Below are 25,038 nucleotides of genomic sequence, written 5' to 3' on the forward strand. Positions count from 1 at the left end.
GCAGGCCTATGGCCATATTTATTTGACCAGTTCTGTTCTCAGTGCAGTGTGTTAGGAGTACAAACAGAAGAAGCTGCCTGGCTAAAAGAGGGAAACTTCCTCGCATCTTTCCTCTCTCATTTGTGTATCTTGAGTATTGCTAGAGGCAGTGCAGCTCAGTCTGGCAGAACCAACTGTTACAGTCCCCTGCACAACACCTTACAACTTTTCCTGGAAACTGTCATTTTATACTGAGCAATTCCAAGAAGGGCAGCAAAATGAGCTGTCTACTAACTTGAGCAGAAAATGATGGAGCCATTAGGAAAAGGTAGTAAGGGAGAAGACAGAAATCTCACTTGTCTGGGAAAGTTCCTATCCTGTGCAGAGCGAGGCAGGCAGGTCCTGCTCCTCCCCATTCCCCCACCTGCGTGGGCTTGGCCTGGAAATTTCTCCCCAGCATCATCACTCACTCACTGGCTCCAGCCTGCAGCATAGTTGGTTGTTGCTTCTCTTGCACATCCCTGCATGCAGCTGTATAAATGTGGGCACAGTTGAGCTGAAATCCAAAGCTTGATCTATTGTCTTCTTTAAACAGTTGTGATTTTATGTTTTTATGTTTGTACAGAGTGGGAATGTTTTTATTTCAAGCTAAAAATACTGTTTGTAAGTATCAAAGTGGTGCAGTACAGAGACTTTCATTCTTTGTGAGGTTTTGAACATGGTGACATGTTTTCCTTTTCCTGCCAACATTTTCAGAAATTTTTCTTCATGCCTACAAACCAAAATATATCAGCAACTCTGCATAATAGTGAGTTGTAAATAACTGACTCATAGTTTTCATGTGTTCACAGATTTTATAGTATAAAGCATGGAGTAAACATGTTCTGATGTAGTAATTTCTCTTTTCAGTTTGACACAGGTGATCCGAAAGTTTGCAAAGCAGTTGGATGAGTGGCTGAAAGTAGCTCTCCACGATTTACCAGAAAATCTACGAAATATCAAATTTGAATGTATGTGTTGCCCAATCTCTCTCCTATTAACCTGGAATGTATATAGTGCTTATCAATTCCAAAATAATTGAGAGTGAGACTAGTGCTCTTCTAGGAATTAAAACCTGTCAGCATTATAAATCTCACATTCACTTACAATCTCCACTTGTTCATGAGAATCAATTTCATTTAGTGAAATGAGGTACTGCTCAAAATTAGAAGAATTACTTTTCCTTTCTTGTGGATTCTGATAAGAAACCAAATTTGTTGATAGTAAGCAAACATTAGGGATGATATTAGGCAAAGAAAATTATTAAACAAACCTTTAGGCTAGCACAATTTGAATACAGCTTGAGGCCCTTACTCAAAAAAGTGCCAGAGTTAAAAATGAAGGAGATCAAATTACCCTGTCACCACAGGAAAGGGCACTAGTCCTTTTCAGACGTGCTTTGTAGATGCCTGCAGTGCACATCACCTATTGATAAAGCCTGCTTTATTTCACGGCTCTCAATTCTTTGCCTTTCATGAGCACTAAATTCCACACCACAAAGTTAAAGGAAAAAAAAAAAAAAACTAATTTAGGAGGATTAACTATTTTGATCAGCATGGAAAATTAGGTGTATATTTTACTGAGAACAGTCAGGATGCAAGTTGGAACAGCTAATTTTGGTGGATTTTTTTTGCATTGTTTACCAATTTATTTTAGAAGTTACACAAAGTCAGAACTGCGAATATGCTTTATCACATCTACATCAGTTCAAAAATAACAAGAATCTGCTACAGGAAAATCTCTTCCAATCTTATAGGGAGAGAGAAAGAGATGGACAATACACTTTCTAGTCATTCTCAATCTGTATGCTTTAACTACCTTCCTCTATATACAGTACAGAGGGAAAACCTACTCTGTGGCCAAGTCTAAGGCCTGTTTGGATAGATCTGCAAGTCTTTGGTGATTTTAGTATAACGAGAAACTTGAGTTTATCCTACCTTTCACAAGAGCCTTTGTCACTTCTGCAATTGTTTCCTCCTCATCAGAATTTTTGATAGTGTACACAGCCAGTGGCGGTACTGACGGAAGTAACTACAAGCCTTGGTCATGTTTGCAGTTCCTGAGTAACAGATTTATGACAGATGCACAATACAACATTTTAAAAGTTCACTTTCCAAGTATAGGAAATAATACAAGGCCCGTATCTCTTGGAAAGAGCTAAAATAGGGGCAGAGGACTGGCAAATACGTAATCTCTTTCAGAAACTTTGGTCAAATTCTACCTGAAGCTGTATCAGATTTTAGCTCCTTAGTCCAGTCAAAAGACTTCTCTAAAACTTGTTTGCGTTAGGACTTATCAACCTTTTCTAATTTCCACACATAATGTAGCTATCATTATTTTATGCCTACTTGTTCTTGCACCAACATTTTTCTTTCTGTTAAATAGTTCTTTCTGATCTTCAGTTCCTTTGTGTATTGAGAGAAAATTTGCTATGCTGAACAAGAAAGCTCTTCCATTGTCCTTTACATTTCTCTTGTCATCTCATTATTCACAGCATCTATAAATCATTGCTTGTAATATGCCTCTGTAAAACCAATTGAGCATTCAGATTTAAGGTTTTAGGTCAAGGTTTAAACTAAGTTAAAGCTAGGCTATTTGAATGAATTTTATGTAGCCACAACTGTACATAGGAAATGGGATATATTTTTTTGGTTCTTGTTTTTATTAAGAATTTTCAGAAGTAATTTTATTTATTTAGCACGGTATGTAAATATGTATCTCTTCTTTCCTGCAGTGTCCAGAAGATTCTCACAAATACTCCGGCGACAGACATCACTAAATCATCTTTGCCAAGTAAATATTTCAGTTACCCAAGTTTACTGAATGCAAGTTTTACTGACTTTTCAAACAATTTTATGAATTGGCAGGCTGGACTTTACTCAAAGAGGAAGAGATTATGTTAGCAGTTTGTCTCCAATATTTATTGTGACCATCTTTACAAAATCAAAAAATAATCTGCAAAAAATGCTTTTCTAGGCAACTGACAACCTCTGATCATTAAATTCAGCAGGGCACTTTTATGAAGCAAAACTATTTTTTGATTTGATGAGATAGTTAATTTCTAGGAAATAAATGAGAGACATTCCGTTCATTTCAGAGGAGTTTGTATTAGGTCTATTGCAAAGCAAAAAAAAATTTCTATATGCCTGACAATAAAATCCAAGTCTAATTGTATATTTTAAATTGAATGCAAATCAGTAAAAAACAAAACAGTTGAACCACTGGGGTTTTAAATAGAAATATTATTGAAACCATAGCAAGTGAATATAAAAACTACTCTGAAATATTTGTTTTTCACCAGTTAGTTTAGATCACAATCACCTATCAAAAAGTCCTGAGGCCAAATTCTGTATATACTACATTCTTTTTATGCTACACAAATTCTGTGTAGTAAAAAAAAAGGGGGAGAATGCATTGAATTCATTAACATTTCGCTCATCTCTTGGAGCAGACAGTTTGTTTTCCCTGTCCCACTGAGAGCCTCACTTTTGGAAGGTGTATCCAACACCCAGGTACCCTGTGAGTGGTAAGGCCCACAGGAAGAAGCTCTGGGGAAAAAAACCCACATCTGCAAGGACTCCTTTGTAGATTTCTTCCTTCATTAGTTTAGTGGTGGAGGCAGAGATACCAGTGCTACCTTTCCGCAAACGTGGTGGATCATCACAGAACTTTGGAAGCCCATTTGGATTCAAAGGAAATCAAGATCCAGGGACCACAACCTTCTGCATCAGACCTGGGATCAAACTGTTTGCTTACGTGAAGGACTCTTCAAATGCATCATTTTCTTGGGGAAACTGATAACCATAGTGTGGGTTATCATCTCTGCTTATTTTACAGAGATCTGGTGTATGTTATATGACCATGACCTTGTGTCACTTCCTTTTCTCTCAGACCATCCTCCCCATTATCAACAACAGACCCCTCTGTCAGCCAGACAAGAAGCAGATCTGATGAGGAGGCAAATGAGCTTTAACCTTTTCATGTGGCTGAGGAAAGAATGGGAGTCTTCATAGTTTGGGAGAGGGGAAGGTGCTAACCTGAGTGAGGATTGTTTGCTTTTGGCTTGGTTTTTCTTCTTGCTTTCTGATTTTCAACTGAGGCTGGTCAAGAAAATCAACAGAGCTGTTAAAGGTTAAGGAGTCTAGCAACAGCACCACCAGATTAGGGTTGCTCCTCAGGGTTTGTGATGGGTGCAAACAAAATACTTGCAGTTGATTAAAGTAGGCAGAATGCGTTCTTTGTGGTTAGAGAGCCTGTAATGTCCATAAGACATCAAGCTGGTGGGTGGGGGTCCATGAGGAGAAACAACTTAGTGAGCCTAGCTAAGGAAGCGTAAAAGGGGATAAAGCCTATTTTTTAACCTAATAAACCATGAACTAATGAATAGATTGGATTGGATTACAGGCATCAAGAACGGTGATCCACAGTGCAGACATCACATTTCAAATGCTGGAGGACTGGAGGAATGTGGATCTGAATAGCATTACCAAACAAACCCTCTATACTATGGAGGACTCACGGGAGGAACACAGAAAGCTCATCATACAATGTAAGAGCAGAACCCTCAAATAAAGCCAGGTGAACTTGTTTTCCTGATGGAAACAAAGCTCAGTGAAAGTAACACTGTTTTTGCAGCCATTGATTTGGTTGGAGGCTTAAGACAAATATAGAGATATTTATCAAAATGTAAGGCAAAGCCCTGTCAAGGTCTTCTGTTTTGAGGCATAGATCTGGACACTCTTCCACTAATGAGTTTCTTTCTAGGATCCAGAAGAGCCAATGGCACAAAACTTGCACCCAAATTCAGGACAATTTTTTCCCATGAACTTGAGCAAACTAAATCTATGAGTTAACCATTGAATCTGATGAACTCCAATCTCTCTTGATGTACAATTGCAGGAAAGTTGTCTTTTGAATGGCTTTGACAGTAAAGTGGCTGTGTATTTGAGTCTCTTGTAAGCTTTTATTTATAAAAAGCTCCATTTTACACAATATTTTCATAAGCAAGACGATATGATGAGGTAAACTTCCACCCTGAACTTTTATGAGTAAGTAGAAGTCCCATACTGAGCAAGCTCGTTGGCTAATTTAGATTCTGCCTGGTATAGTAAAGGGCATGAACTGCAAAGTGACTTTGGAGGTGTTGGCAAATTGGTTTTAGAGTCAAAGATCTTTTTCAAATATAAAATTTAACTTGCACTGTCCAGCAAGTGTGCATGGTTATTAGCTTAGGTGTAACTCTAAGCACACTGAGTTTGTCTCTCTGAGGCACCAGAGGTGACCAGCCTTGTCTTTATCATCATTCATAACCTCACTTCCCTGTGAACCCACCTTTTGTATTGCAATCTCTCTCCTGAGGAGGACCAGTCGTCTTTCATCCAGAACCAGCCTTAATGGGGAGCAACCCAGGCAACCACTTGTGGGAGACCTACAAGGGTAGGTTTGCTAGTGGGCTACCTCTCTCAGTGAGTGGCTGGGAAGAGGAGGGGTGACACCTTCACACGTACACTGGACCCTGCAAGGCTGACTTTGGCACTCGTCCCACCATGTTAACACTAGAAGTCTTCTCCCCAATTTAGAGGCAGGCCTTGCATTCTCTGTTAGCTCTGTTTTCCAATGAGAGGTTGTTGGTACTCTTTCCTCTCTTTCTTAACCTTTGATTAATTTCCTGACATAGCCCTCTTCCCTTCTGAGGAGATACAGACTTTACATGGCCACAAGGGAGGTAGCATATAGTGAGACTGGAGTTGGGCAGCTGGGTGCATCCTTCTGTCATCTGTTTTCAATATCAACCCAACATCCTCCTACTGGCCAAAAAAGTGAGTTCTCAAAGTTGTAATCCCTAGTAACAGCAACAGTTTTGGCTCTCATTCAGAAAATCCTTACTGTTTAGGAAAGCTTTTTATACATGTGCTAACTATTTAAATACAAACTTAAGTGTAATAAAATCAAATGGAATTTTCCTAAATGCCAATGGATTTGAACACATGTTTTTCCATATTTTAGGCCTATATAATCCAATAAGCAATTACTCAGAAATGGTAACCTAGTGTGAATGTTCATCATGAGATGGGATTCCCCTGAGATGTGCAGATATGTATAAAGATTATTCTAGAATTTAATTTTTTTTCCTCCATCTTTGATGTTTATTCTACTTGGCCAAAGATCTTTTCAAAGATCACACTCCGTATGACTCATATGACATGGAGTTAAAGCCTACTTTTCACATTCTTGGTATTGATAATCAGGAAAATAGTATTTCCAGCTACTGTAACTGGAAAAAAAAAAAGAAAATGTTTATAAGCCTATAAGCAAGCTTAAGAGAAACAGAGAAAAAATCACTGGGTATAAGAGGACCTCTTTCCTCCTCTGCTATGGTAGATTTCTCTGACATGTTTTCTTCTTTATTCCCTCTTTCTCAGATCCTGATGAGGTATTTTTAACAGTCAATAAAGGCTAAACCGTTACTTCTCTCAAATAGATCATTGTACACAGTTGCATTGCTCTGGCAGAAAATCAGGGAACTGGTTTGTTTTTCCACTTTTGCTCCCCTCTTTGCACAGCCTATGACTTACTTCATCTGTTGTATCAGGCAGTTTTTGTCCAGCCAAACACTCAGGTAAGGAGACTACATTTAGATTTCTTTGTGATCCTGTTCTGAATAAAGGGAGGTTGCCAATTCAATAGAACAATGAAACAAGATAAGGGTGGCGCAAACATCATTATTTCCCTTCTTCCCCAACTGATGTTTCTGACCATCCAGCCTTTGCAAGCCTAAGTTAACAAAGTTATAGTCAGGTGTGAAGCAGATGCATTTCTGCTTGTCTTGCTGATCCAACTTTGAGACCAGGGAGCTTGTTCTTTGCATTATTGTTGGATAGTCTCTCTGGTTCACTTATCATCTCTAAGCTTTGCCTCCTGCACTTCCCTCTCTATCTTTCCTATGGTGAAAAACTCCTTCCTCCTGTTATTTATAATTAAGCATAAATGGAAACACGTAGCACATGGAGATCATCCTATAATACAGCAGGTAGAAAGTATCATTCTGCTTGACTTACTGGGTCTGTTATTTTAGCTGAGTTGAAGAATAGTTTCTTAAGGTGTCAAAGCGCATGATTCTTTGTCTTCCAGACATTGATTCTCATAAATAAACCAGAGACTTGCAGTTTTAAGAGCTGCAGTTGAATGACTTGACTGTTTTTGCTTTCTGTATTAAAATATGAGTATGTGTACTTGGGAGAGGTTAAAAAGTATACAGGTTGCTTTTTGAAACTCTTCTTGATAAATTAAATATAGCATTTGTGTATTGATAGCAATTTGTTTTAAAGAAGTAGAAGTTTATGGAAATTCTTTGTGTATGTGTCTGGCATTGCAAATAGATGATTTGCAGCAGTTAAATCATGTTTTTGCAAATAAAGCATTATACAGATGAGAGCCCTATCAACAATACTCATCCACTTGGTGCTTAGAAGATTCTTTATGCATTTCTAAATCAATTTCATGCATGACCTTTTTTCATCACCAGGGTCAAGGCCTAGCTTCGCACTCTGGGTAGAGAACACCATAAACTTTTCACTTCCGGGCACACCAGACGGTTGAAGCTTAAATCAAAAGATTAATTTTAAACAATAGATCCTGATTTGCTCACATTAAAATGCCACTTCCAATGACTCCCTCACTTTCAGTAGAAACAAGACAAGGGACCAAGCAAACTTCTTAGGTCAGCACAGAAAGATATATTTGTTATAGCTAAAGCAATCTATTATAAAAACGACAGCAAACTTACGATGTTCTTGGCAGCTTTTTGTGATTTGTTTCTCTTTTGTTCGAAATGGAATCCAAGTACTGAGGTAGGCTATTTCTTCTTTGTCTGCCAGTGTATCAGGAGTTTGATCACCTTCTGGAGGAGCAGTCCCCCATTGAGTCGTACATCGAGTGGCTGGATTCCATGGTGGACAGATGTGTTGTAAAGGTTGGTAAGCAGGAGCAAGGACCTGAGTCACTGATGTGCATTATGAGCTCTATTCAAGTCATAGATTTTTAGCAGAAATAGAAAGAAGGAAAAAAAAAAACAAAACCAAAAAGAGCCAGTCATTGGTAAAAAGTAGGAGTAAAGCAGCCCTGGGCAAAATCTCACCAGTTTTCATGCTCAGTGTGAGAACTGCTCATATTCAGGATTCTGCTTTGCTCTGCTCTTGTCTGTTCTATCCCAAAAGATGATGTTTAAGAATGGAACAGGGTTGAGGTTTCCAATAAATCAATATTTCAGGGGTATGGAGAGATGAGTTCAGAGTCATCCTAACTACATAGTGCAAATAAAAAGCATAATCTGGTCTGGCCTTTCAAGATTTTAGTGAAAAGGATATTTAGGCCAGCTGATTCATTTATATTCATACAAAGGTAAGGATGAAAGTCTACATTACTATTCAGTCAGGGTCACATTTTTGTTGCCCTTTGAGCTAATTTGGGATACCAAGGACTTGCATTTTATTTTAATGTAAGTGCATGCAGAAACCTACTAACAAATCTTGAAAAAATATTTTCAGAAGTGATCAGGCATCACCATAATTTTATACAGTCTATGAAGCGATGTGGCTGACTGATAATTTCTGTCACTAGCTATGCTTTGCAGTAGGATGTTCAATTAGAATTTCAACTCTTCATTCCAGTTGTTAGCGCTAAGAAGTAGAAAAAAAAAAAAAATGCTGCCTCTCCCTCTGCTGTAAAAGATCCATACAGAAAACAGCAGATACTTCCCCAGATTACTTGAAGCACATTTATAGTTTTGAGGAACTTTTCTTTTAGTCAGTGGAATGCAATTTGAAATTCAGACCATAACTGTTAATTTTCATGAAGGACTCAACATGAATTTTATTAGATAATTGGATGAATCTGATTCTTTAACCCACAAATGGCTATAGTAAATGAATTTTTGAAGAATTGATGTTTAAAGTGTGCTTTCTGGAAAGTATTTTTGCTAGTAAAATTACCATGTGTATTCACAAAAATAAAAACACGAAGGAATAAAAAAAAATATATTCAATAGTAAACTTTAATTGAAATATTAATATAAATTTTCAGTGTAGATCAAGCATTCTTGGTTATAAATTGCTTCCTTGACCAGGAAGCAAGAATCAACATGTAAGTAATCAGGTTAAGACAAAGATCAGGGCAAATTTTTGCCAGTCCTTTCATCATTTATAAAGGAAATTCAGTCTTGGTGTTGAATAATACTTTATGATTTCCTCTTTCTGAATGTTTTGAAGGTGGCTTTCTGTGTAAGGTTTTTTTTTTGTTTGCTTGGTTGGGTTTTTTTAATTTTTAGTGTATATTTTAATGTGAAGATAATGATAAGTAGGTTTTCAGTATAAGAAAGAGGGTAGTTATGTGCATCATTCAGCTGCATCAGGAGGTAGAAATAAAAGTTTCTCCATGTCAGATATGTCTGTTTTCTTGCAGGTAGCTGCCAAGAGACAAGGCTCTTTGAAGAAAGTAGCTCAGCAGTTCCTCCTGATGTGGTCCTGTTTCGGCACTCGAGTGATTCGGGACATGACTTTGCACAGTGCACCCAGCTTTGGTACTTTCACTTTGTTATAATAATTGCATGTCACACTGAAAAATTCTGTATCCTGGATTGTAATGTACATTTTAGATGAAAGTGTAACCATTTTTCACATTTCCAGGGCTCTGTTAACAAAAGAGTTGGGGCTACTGACATTTGGAAATGATGCTCAGACAGATGTCTGCCTTCAAGATCTAGCCAGGGGAGCTGAAAACATCACTGCTTCCTTGTGTTTGTCGTTAGCCAGTAGCCGGAGTTATCAGTCGCAGGTCAGCTGGAGGAGTCGGTTACTGGAGCATTCCCTAATGCATGCCAGTGCAAATTGAGCTTGGTTACCCAAACCACTCTGACCACGTGTTATGCTAAGAGAGATGACTTTGCACTGAAGTGGATGAAAAATTCTCCAGTGAACCACTTTGCCAGCTCTGCTTTTAAAGGACATAGCGTTTTAAACTACTCTCTGCAAAATGGGCGTGTTTCTATACCCTGGACAGATTCTCTTCCATTCTCTTAGAATTCAGACTTTTACTTTTTGAATGAAAATGCATGTTGCTTTTCTATACAGTTTCAAAAGGGGCTTTGTCTTGAATCCTGGGGTACAAAAAGTCAGAATTAAAATCAGTTAAAAACAGGAATGATTGAAAATGGACTGCTTTATCATGAGTATGAACATTCGCAGTCACTTGGGACCACGTTTTGCATGAAGGATGTTTTTTATAAATGCACATTTGTCCGAACATATTAGTAGAAGATTAATAATGAATGAATTTATGAAGGCACTGCATTGAACGACTGTGAGGTTTTCTGCCAGCTGAGCTTTGATGTCCTTTATACTATTAGAGCCTTCTAATAGCATAAATTCAGATATCATCAGAGACAGGCACGGTACTGTCTGTATTTGTATTTTAATCTGAAAATACTTTACTTGGTTTCCCATTGTAAAGTTTTCCAAGCAGGTATCAGTGAGTCACCATTAGCTATCAGGATAGTGAGCATCCCCAAGATGATCACAATTTCCATCTGCTATCTTGTGTTTTCAGTTCCAGTAACCTGGTCACATCTATTTTCTCCCTCCTTTAGGACTCTACTCTCCTTGAGTTACTTCAGCTTTTCTTTTGTTGTGGGCATAAAAGTAGCTGATACCGCTTAACAGTATACTTTCCCCCAGAGTTCAAAAATCCCTTTGCATAAGTGTGGAATAAATGATGAATTTTGTTTTCTAGCACTTTGGGTTGGTACCCTTCTCTCTGCAGACATAATCCCAACCTGCGAAATGCACCGGAACCCAATAAATGAAATCACATTCTGCGTTGATGTGCTGTTGAGGTTACACTGTTACAAGATGTGAAATGCTGACATTAAACTGCCCCTAAGGATACATTATTGCCGCTAAATTGCACATTACACCAGTATTTTTATTCTTTTTCAAGATATGTTTGTAACCTAATCAAGCATTCTCTGTTTCAGAGCATCAATCACCAAACATCTTTAATCAAAATGGGATTCCCCAAATAGTTATTAGCCCACCAGTTGTCTGAATGGCCTGTACAGTGATCCTCAGTTGTGATTTCTTACTTATTAACAGAAACATTTATGAACTTGCCATGTGGGGAGTAAGTGAGAAGACTGAGAATTAGTTGTTGGTTTGAGTTTGGGACCCACTACAATATAATATATCAGATCTACCAAAATAACTTACCTGTTGTCTCCTGAGTTTCTAATTTTTGAGAACTTTAACGGCTCATATAAGTTTGTAGGGTTTTGAGATTTTTATGTCTTTTTAGTTCACTGAGTATATCTGTGTGTACAAATGCATAATTATTCTTCTTACATGGACAGACACTTTTGAACATGAATTTGATACGTTTATATGTAACCACATTCAGGGAAAGAATGGTCATAGCTGATGTGTTTTTCATGGGTATGTGGTGTTATAATTAGAACTGGATCAGTAACTGCTTTTCAATTCGGTACCCAAAGCAAGAGTTTCAGGAAACAAAAAACAAAAAACAAAAAAACAAACAAACAAACAAAAAAAAAAACCAAAACCACACCAACAAACATTGTGCTCAATGTGAAGCTGAGGTAGTTTGGGATTTTCATCTACTTCAGAAATCCTTATTTCAAAACAAGTAAAATCAAAGAGAATTCTTTTGCATCTGCCACATTTTGGTGCTTAGGCCACAGTTGACACCTTAGCGGTCTTGAAGCAGTGGTAATCACTGCCAGAACAAGATCTATAACTAAAGCGCTAGAGGATTTGTCCTGTGGGAGGGTTTTCTCATCTTTTCTGTTGAAACTATTTCACTTTGTACAAACCACATAACCATTTGTTAAACTGAAGAGGTCTGCAGCCTGCTGGGGGGGTTGTCTCCTGGGAGGTGATGTGACAAGAGTTGCTCAGTCCCTGTTCTAACCCTTATTTATACAGGGTGGAGTTTTCCCAGCTCAGGTGCAACTCGAGTGGAGGCAGGAGGAGATCTGAGCCTTCAGGTTTTCAAAGGGGAGAATGATACCAAAACCATATCCTCATCCTATCAAGCAGAAGCCTGGGCTGTCCCTACCTTATTTCCCCACAGAATGTCCCAAATGTTATTTAGCCATGGATACAAATTTATAATAATTTGTATTAATGATGTTACTCTTTCACTGCAAGGCCATTTGACACATTGTTCATGAATTAGAGTTGAGCAAGTTCCAAAAGAAAACCCTTGAATGTAAACAGCTCAGAGCTAGATGACAGAAACTCTTCTGTGCTTAATTTAACACTGTTCCTTCTAGATTTGCAGAATAATGTATGCATTCAAGTAAGTTCTATGGAGAGAAACAGAGAATTATATACTATTCTAAATATTTACATCTATATACCTTTGTTCTTAACTTAGAGTTTTGCAGTTTTGCTGCACTGGAAACTAATTTAATGTACTGATTTTTTTTTTTTTTTCTCCACTTCAAGCAATATATAGACTCAGATGCTCACAGTGTATTTTTTTTAGAAAAAGGAAAATAATATGTTAAAGGATGTGATCTTTACTATATACAGAACAGTATATTTTTATCTTTGAAATATATGATACAGAAATCTGATTGGAGGAAGCTGGAATACCTGGCCCTGGACTGGCTAGCACAGACATTTGATTCTGTGAAGCTTTTAAGCGTGGTGGCGTGGGCAGGTTGAAACAATCTCTGGCAGAAAAAAAACCTCTCACTCTTTTGCTCCCTCTCCCTTTTTCTCTCTGCCTTCCTCCCTCCCTCCCTCCTTCCTGTCTATGCATATCAAAGGCACAGTTGGTGGCAGTGTTTGGGTAATGAATCCAGTGTATAAAGTAACTAATTAGTAATAGAAGCTCCATGATTTTCTCCAGATCTGGAAATCTCACTTTTGTTTTGCTACTTACACATAATTGCTGTATCTGTTAATAGCTGCTGATACTTACTATACATTAGCTGGGTAATCATTGCCACGATTTCTGTTAACTCCTAAAAATTAGAGCCAAATGCTATTTATTATTGTAACTACAGTCTCTTGAATGACTTCTTACCTCTTCCTACAGAAGTGTACGGTTTGCCAGACACAGTTGGATGTGTTTCAGTACTTAAAGATATACTTGAAAGAACCAAATAGTTTCATGTGAAAAACAGTAGCTTGCAAATACAGAATAAATTATTGTACATTGTGCTGAATAGCTATTCACTGCGTAGCTGAAATGTGTGCCCTGATAATGGTTTCACTCTATAGCTTACTGTTAATTTGACTCATTTGAAAATGTAAAAATATTGCATTCATTCAGTACCAACAACTTGTTTGTCTAGTGTCTTTCACGCAAATTCTGGGCTCAAAAACTCTATACAGAGTTTAAAAATACACAGTGGGAGAAATAATAGGAGAGGAAGAGAGAAATTCAAAAGAGTGACAAGGGCACTAGAGTGTTTTTAAATGCTGCATTCAGTATTGCCAACTCCAAGTCTTCAAAATAAAGCAGTAGACCCCCCAAAAACAAAGACTTTTTTTTAAAAATAGAAAATCTTGGGGTTTTGTTGTTTGCTTGCTAGCATTTTAGTGTTTCAGGTTTGCACTTCCAAACATTTTTATGAAACTACGAGCAACTTCCCTTATTATTATTATTTTTTTAATTTAAGCTGATCAAGGAGTTTGATGAGAAAAAGTAAATGCCCTGAGCTTTATACCACCACATGAAGTTTGCCAGCATTTAGGCCTGTTTTTCTTACTTGGAAATACCTATAAGTAGTAACTGCACTAAAGCCAATAGAAACCTTCCACTGAAAAACTGTAGTCAGAAGAAGAGCGAGCATTTTGTGGAGACTCTTGATAATCTAGGTTTCTACTGGGGAAATCCTAAATCAGTAACAAGGTGATCAACCAGGTCTGCTGTTTTTGTTGTATTGCTAAACTGAATTGGATATTATTTATGAAGACTTTGAGCACAGAAAAGTTTCTAAAAACAAAATCTCTGCAGTAGTTAAGATCTCTACTATTTACCCTTGCAAGGCTGGGCAAACTTGTTCCCATTTTGATTTGCATAGATATGTGAAACAAATGAAAAGTGGAATGCTTCAGGTTCACCAACAGCAAAATATTTCCTCCACATAGCAAAGGTGTTGCAATCACATATGTTCTTTTTCTGTGCTGCCTTGCCCAAGAACACAAAGGCATGTGTTCACCTCCCAGCGTGTGTGCTCAGCTCGTATCAGTGACGACAGAAGCCATGCAGGCGTGGAGTGAGAGAATGAAACACAAAGACCATCCAGGTCACAAAGAAAAAGAATGTGCTCAGAGTCACTTTGAAAGCTGAATTGCCAGCTAGAATTGTGTAAGGACATAGGGTCTTTCAAACCACTTCTTCTGCCCTTCAAAGGTATGTTTGAGTAGAGAGGTTGGAGTAGTTGTGCTTTGTTGTGATAAAAGCTAGTAACCCAAGATAAACCTAACTTTCCTGTGAAGAAACCAATCATTATGAAATTTAACTGGATTTGAAACTTGTTGCATCTTTTTCCCATGGAAGTGTTTTTCCTCAAAATTTAGTAATGGGATTTTGAAAGGAACACATCTAGATGAGGATTTTTTTTATTTTTTTTTTTGTCTGGCAGTGGTTAATCTCTATTTCCCTCTCAGCTGGTGATCTTTCTCTGGTTTAAGCCAGCTGCTGGACTGGCTGTTAGTTTAACCTGACTGCATTTGCAGTTGCCAGAGTTACTTAATGCCATATATGAACGTGTTTTAAATATTCCATACAAGTTTAAATAAAAGTAAGAGATTCAAAAAAACCCCCAATATTGTATAATCAAATCCTATCTGGAGCTATTACAGGTACTCTGTGTCATGAAGTCTGTTGCATAAACTGACCAAATTCTATCCTAATACTTGTCAGTGTTCCCCTGCAGATGAATATTATTCCTTTCAGGCAGACACTACACAGTGTCTTGGCTCTGATGCTTTGCTCCTCTATTTTTCCCCTGAAATGCATCTACAGTCTCTTCTTACACGTCTATTTTTGTGGCTATTTGTGCTCTGGGGCAAACATTTCTTCACCATCCCTGACATGTATCTTTCTTTATAAATTATGGGAAGCAACTCACTTCCTTTCTGCAAAATGAAGCCAGGCGTGCATTTTTAGTAATTTAAAATCTATTATCCATTCCCCGCATCCTTCTGGTAATCTTCCCCATACCAGTTTCAACTTGTACTAATTTTTCTTGATCATGGGTGACTAGCATTATATGCAATATTCTAAGTGAGACTTAACCAGTGCCTTGTGCAATAGTATTAATACTTCTGTTTCTACAGGGGAAGTATAGAAATAGGAGGATGATATAAATCTCAAAGGGCAGAACTTTTTACAGTGTGCTATGAAATTTCATTTCCATTACTCTAGTCCATAGTGTCACTCAGTCCTTCCTCCTAACAACATCAGCAAGTTCTCCGTCTGTACTCAAACCTTGTTTGAGGATTTGTGGCAGATAGCTATCCATATAATCTCCTTTTACTATTAATTTTCAAAGTGTTTTTTTTACTCCATCCCCTGCATTTTCTCCTGTCCATAGTCTTCCCTTAAGTCCTTTAGTCCTTTAGCCCTTAAGTTTTTCACATTCCTGTCATGGCAGTTAAGAGATAGTATCTATGGCATCTTCAGGGGTAAGCACAGAAACAGGCCAAATGTTATGCTGCTGATATGATTCAAACTGATAATATAGGAGGAGTAGTATGACAGAGCAAAGCTTTGGCACAAGTCTTTCTATTTAAGACATCCGTGACTGCTGCTAGTGCCTCTATGTTTGGCAGTTAATGGATGTCTCATCCAGTCCAGGAAATGCATTGGAGATATACCATTAGGAGATTTGGAAGATTGTTCCTACCTTCCTATTGAATTCAGGATTCCACTTCTGATGGTAACTTTTATCTGGTCCTTTACATAAAAGGAAACAATTCCACTGTAGTGTAATTGTCTAAATGGTTCAATGCTAATGCGGGAGAAGAGAATGTCATCAAGTCCCAACCCTCAGCTAGGCAGCCTCCTTGCACCCTAAATCACAATAATTGGTTGTATAAGCCTGTATAAATCCAGGAGTGAACAGTTTGCTAGTCCCCAGTTTTACTTTGTCCTCTCTTACCTTGAGTAAGAGGGATACTGCAGTGACAGTAGTATATGGAGGCAGTCCTACTCAGCACTGTTTGTGTTGAATACCATAATCATTGGTTTAATGAGCTTATTGAGGCAGTCAATGGCTTTTTTGTTTGTTCACTTTATTACCAGGGTCTTTTCACCTTATTCACTTGATGTTTGATGACTACGTATTGTACCTGCTAGAATCACTCCATTGTCAGGAGAGAGCTAATGAGCTAATGAGGGCAATGAAAGGAGAAGGAAGCACAGGTGAGTTTGTTCTTTTACTCATCTTTTGTTGGTTTGTCCCACTGGATTCACTATTTTCTATGTTAGAACATTTCTTTATCTTCATCTAACCCAGTGAGGATTATCTCAGAGTGTTTTTCAGTTCCATCGTGGTTTGAAATAAGTCATTTCTGAGGGAGGTGTCCCTAGTTAATACATTCTGAAAGAGACCTGCCTGGTTCATGATGTAACTCTGGGTTCCTGAACCCCATTCTTAAGCACACACTTGGTGTTTCAGTAAGAGATTTTTGTACTGAGACTTCTACCTCAGTCTGTCTAAGCCAGCATGGCATTTCAGTAAACCCAGTCTTGAGTCTCTCACCCTCGTTTAGCACTAAATAAATTCACTGATATTAATGGATCTTACCAGTCTAAATAAGAGGGAGAGATGAGAGAAGGGAGCAAAGACAAAAACCAAAGCTATCATTTCTGGTATGCTTATGTTCTAAGTGTCTGTACAGAGACAAATTGCAAGTCCTGCTCCACTTTGCACTGACTCACCAGAACAGGAGCGAACAGAGATTGCCTTTAGTGTGTCTGCTCAGGGAAGCCCCTTGTAATGAGGGATCCTCGGCGATCTACCTTCCTTGCATCTCCCATTAATTTTGGCAAGTTAAACCCCTCTGTCACCTTTGGAAAGTTCCACTCTCTGTTTTAGCTGTGACTTAATTTGTCACCCTGTAGATTTGTGGGAAGAAGAACATTTCAGTGATTAGGGTAATATATTCTATGTGTTGAAAGACCTGGATTTAATTAATTGTCCTGCCATACCCTCTTGTTTTTTTTGACAAACAAGTTACTTACCACTGTGTACATTCCACATAGCTTTAGCAGCTAGAACTATCCAGAGTGTCATCCTCTTTAGTCAATGAAGAGAGAAGGTCGTGGCCAAACGCCACTGGAATCCCTTGGAGATTCCTGTTTCTTTCCAATGTCTCTAGAATGAGTAGGAGTGCCTGACTGAGACTGGACTCTGAATTTTAGGTATCTAATAGTATATTACAGGAATATAAACCTTAAGCTATCTGTGCATGAGTTTCCTATCTATACGATGGGAAAAATAGCACTTTAAGAGGTCTTGTGAAGGTACACTGAAGACTGTAATGCTGAATGTTACAGAAGTGCTCTTTCAAAGATTTGTGATTCCTGCTATGCATTTCTTGAAATACAACCTACAGAACTTAACTGTTTGCATTCATTTTTTCAGTTTCTCAGTGTTCCTTGACTCTGTCTTTAACTATGATTATTTTCCTCTCATCCTGCAGCAGAACTACGAGAAGAAATTATTCTGAGTGAACCAGCTCCTCCAACTCCCTCCCCAGTGCCATTCTCCCCAGCTAAATCTGCCACCTCAGTGGATGTGCCCTCTGCCCCCTCACCTGTCAGCAATCAGTCCCCAGAGTACAGTGTCATAGCAGCTACAACAGGTAGGTAGGCTTATCACAGCTGAATCTGCTTGAAAATGGCTTTTGCACTTGGTCACCTGAATTTGAGCCTGAGAACAAGATGTACCAGCTTTCCAAAGATAAGAAGCCTTCCCAAACAGAAGTCTGTTTAAAGGATCAGTTATGCCTTCTCACTGTATCCAAGTATGATGTGCAATCTAACAGGAAAAAGATATGATGTTTGGAGTCAAAAGGCCTAACAGTTTATATACTTCAAGGAAATGTGCCAGATATTTTAAAGTTTAATGAGATTTTCAGAATGGGTAAAATGGGAATTGGATATCTTTCAACATATTTGAGACCCAAATATGTTTAAATAGCTGCACAAGTTTCTCTTGGGAATGTCTTACACACTGTTGGTCATTTTCATCTTTCAATGTTAGAGACTAGGATTTACAAGTCTGAAGCCTATTTTCAGTTGCATACTTCATTATGGCAACTCATGAAGTAGTTGTAGTCCGGTGGGCCCACAGATTAAAAAATCTGTGCTTAAAGGTATTCAACTTGTGGGCAGGATTATCAGAAAACAATAAGAACAAAACTGGCGTCTTGTGTGTTCTGTATAAATGGGCAACCATCCTCTGAGCTCTAATGTAAAACTCACTTATTACCTTTTGGATGTGGGCAGGACAGTCTGTCTGTATGATCAAAAGACAGTGTTTTCTTAACTCCTGGAAAAAAAAAAGCAGAAATGTGAATGACTTTCAGAAGGCATTCCAGGCAGTTAAAATCCAGCTTTGCTTCTCTTCAGTGAAATGGGTATATAATCAAAATGTGGAAACTATCACTTTTGTGACGTACTAGAAAAGTTACAAAACCTTCTTGAAAGAATGTCAGAAAGTGATGATTTACCACACTGGAGAATTTGGCACTGGCTAAAGGACTAATAAATCTTTCTGACAAATGTTTTTCATGTTTTCAAAGGCGCCAGAGGCAAGCGCAGTGCATAGTTGTGGTGGAAAGAGATTTAAGAACATTTGTACCTACATTGAAACATAAGGTTTTCTCACTGTTGGAGACTATACCATATTTAAGAGGGAAATAGGATGGTTTTACCCCAGAACAGTTAGACAAGAGACACATGATTCCTAGACATGGCAGGTGAGCACACTACTTTGGATCAGGCAGTGCTGAAGGTGGTGTATATGTTTGGGTGTGGAAACGTTGATTTGGTGCGTAACTTGCTCTGTAGACATTGTGGCCCAATGGGATCATTGTGATGTTATGACCAGAACTTAGTATGATGCAGAACTGTACCTAGAAGTGAAAGACTGAAAAGTAGGGAACTGTGTGCTCTCCAGTGGCATTGACAGGAATGGAGATTTGAGGGTCTTGTGTTTAGGCTGCAGAGACTGTAACTCTATATGACTGTCATAACTGTTATCCCAAAGCTTATTCCATATGTATACAATAGCTTATTTGTCAGCTCTCTGGGCTTCTACCTTCAGCTTACTTATGTACTTGACTTAGGTGCAGATCTGGGCAGGCCTCGGAACTGCGCGAATCTTACATATCCCTCCTGAATATCACCAGTAATGCAAGGGAATGGACTCACACAAACATTACAAATCCAATTTCTCTTTGTTTTCATGTTGTTTAGTATTTTATTATAGTCTGGTTTACTCTCTCACTCTCTCTGATTTTTTTATGTCCTGGTAAGGCCAGAGTCAGTTAGTTTAAGTCAGAAACAAGATCATTTGGCAACAATGGTTGAAGGACCTACTCCCACAATACAGGCAGTAGAACTTGACATAGTTGTTCCCATAGCAGAACTTCTTAGGCAAGAATTCTTTTTCTGATTATTTTAGCTCTCTGTTTTTTCCAGCTTTTCATTTAAGGTTGTTCTAAAAACTTTTGATTGGTTGAATTGGATTTTATTCTTATAGTCTGGTGCAGTCTCACTTTTGCAAGCGTGAAAGTAATTTTTGGCTAGCACAAGCCAAATTTGTCAATGCATTTGTCAATAGTCTTAATTTGAGCAACTAGTAATACCTCCATTTCACATGTTCATCATGTAGATGAACTGATTCCCTTTTTAGTTTGCTAATCATTACACCATGGAGTGCAGGGTTCATTCACGTAAAGTGATACAAAACAACAACCATGTTTCAGCTATAGGAGATTGCTATACTTTAAAATAGGAGTGCTGAAAATGTCTTACATATAATCAAGCTATTCCATATACATATTTGCAGCATTAATATATTAAATATTTTGGAACAGGAACCTCTGTTCTGAGGAGATGTATTTAAAGGACACTATTGATTTTCTTATGTGTCTTTTATGAGGTAAACGTAAAACTCTGCAAATGCTTTGCAAATCTTGAGAACTAGTTCTGTTGGTTACTTCTAGCTCTCAGTCCCCAATTTACGGCACCATTAACTCTTTCTTGCTTGTGGCATTAGCAATAAAAGTTAACTATTAAGCTTGCATTTTAACCTTTCTGCCTTCAGTTAGTGGTCATCAGAAAACCAGCAAATTAAACTGTTGCAACTACATGATACTAAGCAAAAGAAAGATAAATCTTCTATATAGCATTCTGTGATAGAACATCTGACATGGCTCAGCTAACATTTTATTTAAAACTTTTTGTTAAGTTACTAGACATTTAAAAGGATAATTAGTCTCCACCCTTTCTAAATCACAAAGGCCAGATTAATGATTGTTCAAACTGCAACAATATTGTAATAAAAGTGATAGCTATATGACTGACTATGCTATTCTTTCTTCAAGCCGCTCTTAAAGCTGTCATTACTCATTTGCCAATGCAATAGTTCTTAGACAACCTGAAATGAACTCTGAATTGTAAGTAGTTCCTGATATGTTAGTAAACTAATCTATGCAGTTTGCTGTTTAGTTTTGAGAAATGTATGTGTGAAATAATTCTTCAGGTCAGCAATGGTCATTTGAGGTCACTGTTCTTCCAAGTCTAGGCTAGATATTAAAGTCCTGGGAATCTGGAACAGGAAGTACCTGCACAGAGCCACCACCCCTCATATTTGTGAGTGGAAGTACAATAAATTTTTAGGGTTTTCCCGAAGCTTCAGTTCCTGGACTCATATGAATATATGAGAACGTCAGCTGTTTTTCAACAATCAGAGTTTAATTCTCATAGCTGCAGATTGCAAAAGTCAAAGGTTCCAATTTCAAAAGGCAATTCTCCCCTTCCAAATGGAAGGGTCTGTGTTTTTTCTAAAGGTGATAGTTAAGATAATCTCTCCGTTGTTGGAGGCAGAACTGGGCTTTGACTCCAGATTTCTGATTGCTTGAGGTTGACAATACTGTTTACTATCAGACATAATGCACAGTGCTGTGTCTTGCTTGTACCTGGGCGGTCATTTAGTCCAGAATAAAGCAAATATAAAATGCAGCATAATGAAGCAACTTTTAGTTTTTCCTGCACTGGTGTACGTGATAGCACCAATGACAGTAGTCATGTTGTTGGACTGATAGCAGTTGCATATATATTTGGCTCTCCTACAGGTCAGATGGCCTCTTGATTAGTATCCTCAAAATCAATTTTTTTGTGAAAAGAAAAAGGAGTGATAATAAATGAACTTCCCTATTTTAATCAAATCCTGCATGTTCAGAACACAAAGCAGAGCAAAATGTTGCTCAATCACTATTGTTTTTGCTTATTTCAGAAAGCAGTTCAGTTGGGTTCAGTCATATCTAAAGGAGACTTCAACTCCTGGAGTTCAATTCTGCAGCCAGCTGAGGAAATTAATCATATAGGGCTGGGACACAGGCGGGTATTAAAAAGCTAACTATGACTAACTTTCAGACTTACCTCATTGGTCCTTTTTCCACCCACCACAATGTTGGCAGTATCCTGGCTGACCTGATCTATACATACATACATCTGCAAATCTGTTGTCTTCTATCCTTCCTCTCTGTCTTTGTGACTAAGTCACTGAAAATAATGGCATCCCTTTCACAAAGGCAAAGAGAAGTGAAGCAACTGTAGATTCCCGAGAACACCCTGAAAAAAATATTCAAACAGCTTGCTGTCATTTTGTAAATCCAGAGTAAAACCCAACATACATTTGTTTCTAAGCCATCACCTCCAAAAGGAAGTGAGTATTTCCTAGAGCAGCTGTGTGAAGTATTATCCTGCACTACTGAGGACGATTCTTGGTTAGAAAAATTAAAGATACTCACAATTCTTCCAGTCCCAGACCTATTCTCTGTATTTATTTCTGTGTTGTCTGGACAGCCACAAAGCATGTTACACTCTAAGCATTTATTTTAAAATTGAACTGAGGTAGCTGCCAATTAGACTTGAATGCCAGGAGTGGCCAAGTCCTCTCATCCAAGGAGTCTGACTTCCCACAGGGAGCACATGAAACAACTTGCTGTCCTGGACTGATTCATTTTCCTCAGACTGAGATAAGATTCCTACTATTTTTCAAAAAAAAAAATGAAAAGGAGGCTGTCACAATGGCTGGGGCCAGTCAAATTAACCATATTTGGTAAAATGCAAAGGATCTTTTGGCCTTGTAATTACCGCTTCTTGTTAGAGTTAGGAAGGCCATGAGATTTTTGGCTTGATGGCCAAATTTTTTCTTGGAAAAAATAAAATCAGGTCAAAGTAAAACTTTTGGTTTATGGTGAATTGAAAAAGTGAAAAAAAATCCAGTACTTTTACCTGAATGTAAGTATTTGGGGTTTTTTTCACCATCTTTGTTGTCCTTTTCTTTCTTTTCTCTTTGTTTTTGACTTTTGAATTAAGGCCTGCTTTGAAAAAAGTTTAAAATTTTCTTTTGGAAAATAACACTAGGAAAATATGTTGACCTTTTGAAATTGAAATGTTTCACCAAAATTTTCTGCAGAAAAGTTGTTGATATTTTCAAAACAGTTTTTCTCATGTTTTCAAATTAAGCTATTTGGTGACCACATAAGTAGTTTTGGCCCCTTCCACATAAACTGTATTGTCTAGTGTAGGTAGGCTTCCTTAAACACTTTTTCTCAACTCGAGGAACTGTGACTGCTCATAGCCACAGCAGCACTGATGTGCTAGCTCAAATATGTATGCCTCCTCTTTCGTCTCAGGGATCTCAAAGGTCCTCTTCAATGGGAAGACAGGAAAGACTGAAAATTCAAGAGTTGGTGATAGAAGATACAGGCCTATGAAAACAGGCCTAGCACAAGTATCCTTGGTCGTAACACATCCAAGGATGTCGCTACTGTAAGAGCACCAAATCATACCCTGCTGGAGTATTTCAAGCTGGACTTTCCTCATGAAGCTCAGAATGTCTTTGTTTACACCCAGAATTAAACATTTCTTGTTTCAAAAAATTATTTGTCTGGTTTTGCCAAATAAAATCACACACACCTGAAGAAAATTATACACATCTGAGATAGGCTTTTCATTCCCCAAAGCCATGGAGTGGACACAGACCTGGTAATACAATCACTTCCCCTTCTGAATTAGGCCCTTTCATACTACAGGAAGTCCCAGAATCCACACTGAAAAAAATGAGTCACCTCCTACAATTCCTTTTAGCTACTGAAAAAGAGTCAAGAGTGCCTAGAGCCCCCCAAACTAGTGTTCGCATTGGGTTAAATTCAGTGTTCTGGTCCTCATTTGAAGGGTAATCTCAGCCAGTATGGTCATGACCTCCAGCAAGAGCTATGTTATACTGGAACAATGGATCTGTCAGCCTCCTGAGTGAAAGGGGTGTGTGCAAAGGACAAAGGTTTCTCAGCAGCTGGCTCATGAATCTGGAGTTCCTGCCTGGAAGGGATCAGGATGATTAAAAAACTCAGCACCTTCCAAGCAAAATGGAAAACCCACTTCTTTGCTTTGCTCTTCCCACAAATGCTCTACATGAAAAAATAAATTAAGTCCAGTCCCTGCCACCTCGAAAGAAGAAAGAAACATTACTTGCGCGAAGAAAACAGCTAGGCTATTTCTGTCTATATACTTGTTATGTTTTGGAGATCCACCACTGTGTTGCCACTACAGAGGCTGGTACCTAGTTGGGTGGAACAGATACAAACTGCAAAAGAATTCAAGAAATTTATTTGTGTAACTCCCATATTTTTCTAATCCTTCATTGTTCTGACCATACTTCTTGCCTCACTCCAGGCCTGATCAGCCTCAGAGCTAAACAGGCCAGCAGTCCACTCCATGTGAGGGAGACCTCAGGGTTTGGTGCATCATGCCTGAGAAATATTAGCACCGGTGTTCCTCCATTTCTAAGTCCTATCCTCGTTTTTCTGAAAAATGAAAGCCTCAGATTACAATACCAACTGAAAGTTCACAGTCTGAGCTATTCCAGATATATCTCTTACCTCTGGATCTTTGCACACTCCAGCTGATCTATTTGTATTTTTATTTATGCCTCCAACATAACTGTTTTGTTCACTTTGGTTGATGCTGTTTCCATTATCCATGACTATTATGTTGCTTTCCTGTAACCATCTCAAAGCATAACACCTCTATGAATGACAGCCCATGTTAGCTGTATTCTTTGAATGCTTGTTTGTCTGCAGGAGCTATGCAATCCTATACATGGTCACTCACCTACACTGTGACAACAGCTGCTGGATCACCTGCTGAAGATTCCCAGCAGCTGCCCTGCATGAGAAGTCCACATGTGCCATCATCATCTGTCACACACCGGATACCTGTTTATCCCCACAGAGAAGAACACGGGTAAGTCACTTCCCAGTGTCTTGGGGGGGGCTGTGGTTTTTTTATTAACTTATGCTTAGGGTTTTGGGTTTTTTTTTGGAAATGGGGTGAAATCTGTTTCCTGATATAGTAAGTATGTATTGCAAAGATGATGGTATCATTATTCTTTGGCTGTTGTTATTGTTGTATGATTATATTCTCAGTTTTATAATCTCATTCAATTTATTTAAAAACACAGTAGGTTTGGAGATTATTTTATAAAAGCGAAGGCTTCAGTAGATTTCTTCTCTGATTCCTGTTTCCCTGTGCCTTGTTCTATCCCAAAGGCTAGATTTGCCCAAAGAATGACCCTACTATACCATGTCTCTGGAGAGGTGAACCTTCTCCTCTGCTCAGAACTGCTGAGACCATCTCTGGAGCACTGGATCTAATGCTGTGCTCCCCAGTACAAGGCAGACACGG

General features: G+C 38.3%; 1 protein-coding gene across 2 annotated transcripts in view; it reads left to right on the forward strand.

Moving 5' to 3' along the window:
* The window catches only part of RFX4 (regulatory factor X4), a 100,524-nt gene that overhangs the window by 56,001 nt on the left and 19,485 nt on the right, over nt 1-25,038 (forward strand). For both annotated transcript variants that reach the window (XM_042793385.1, XM_033004443.2), the window contains 8 exons: nt 889-989; nt 2,753-2,811; nt 4,423-4,567; nt 7,896-7,990; nt 9,478-9,595; nt 16,354-16,473; nt 17,757-17,918; nt 24,435-24,597. In XM_042793385.1, coding sequence (XP_042649319.1) covers nt 889-989; nt 2,753-2,811; nt 4,423-4,567; nt 7,896-7,990; nt 9,478-9,595; nt 16,354-16,473; nt 17,757-17,918; nt 24,435-24,597 — 963 coding nt within the window. The remainder of the gene's footprint in view (nt 1-888; nt 990-2,752; nt 2,812-4,422; nt 4,568-7,895; nt 7,991-9,477; nt 9,596-16,353; nt 16,474-17,756; nt 17,919-24,434; nt 24,598-25,038) is intronic.

The sequence above is a fragment of the Tyto alba genome, unplaced genomic scaffold (assembly GCF_018691265.1).
Source record: "Tyto alba isolate M040663 unplaced genomic scaffold, T.alba_DEE_v4.0 Super-Scaffold_2, whole genome shotgun sequence".
In the NCBI taxonomy this organism is placed as follows: domain Eukaryota; kingdom Metazoa; phylum Chordata; class Aves; order Strigiformes; family Tytonidae; genus Tyto; species Tyto alba.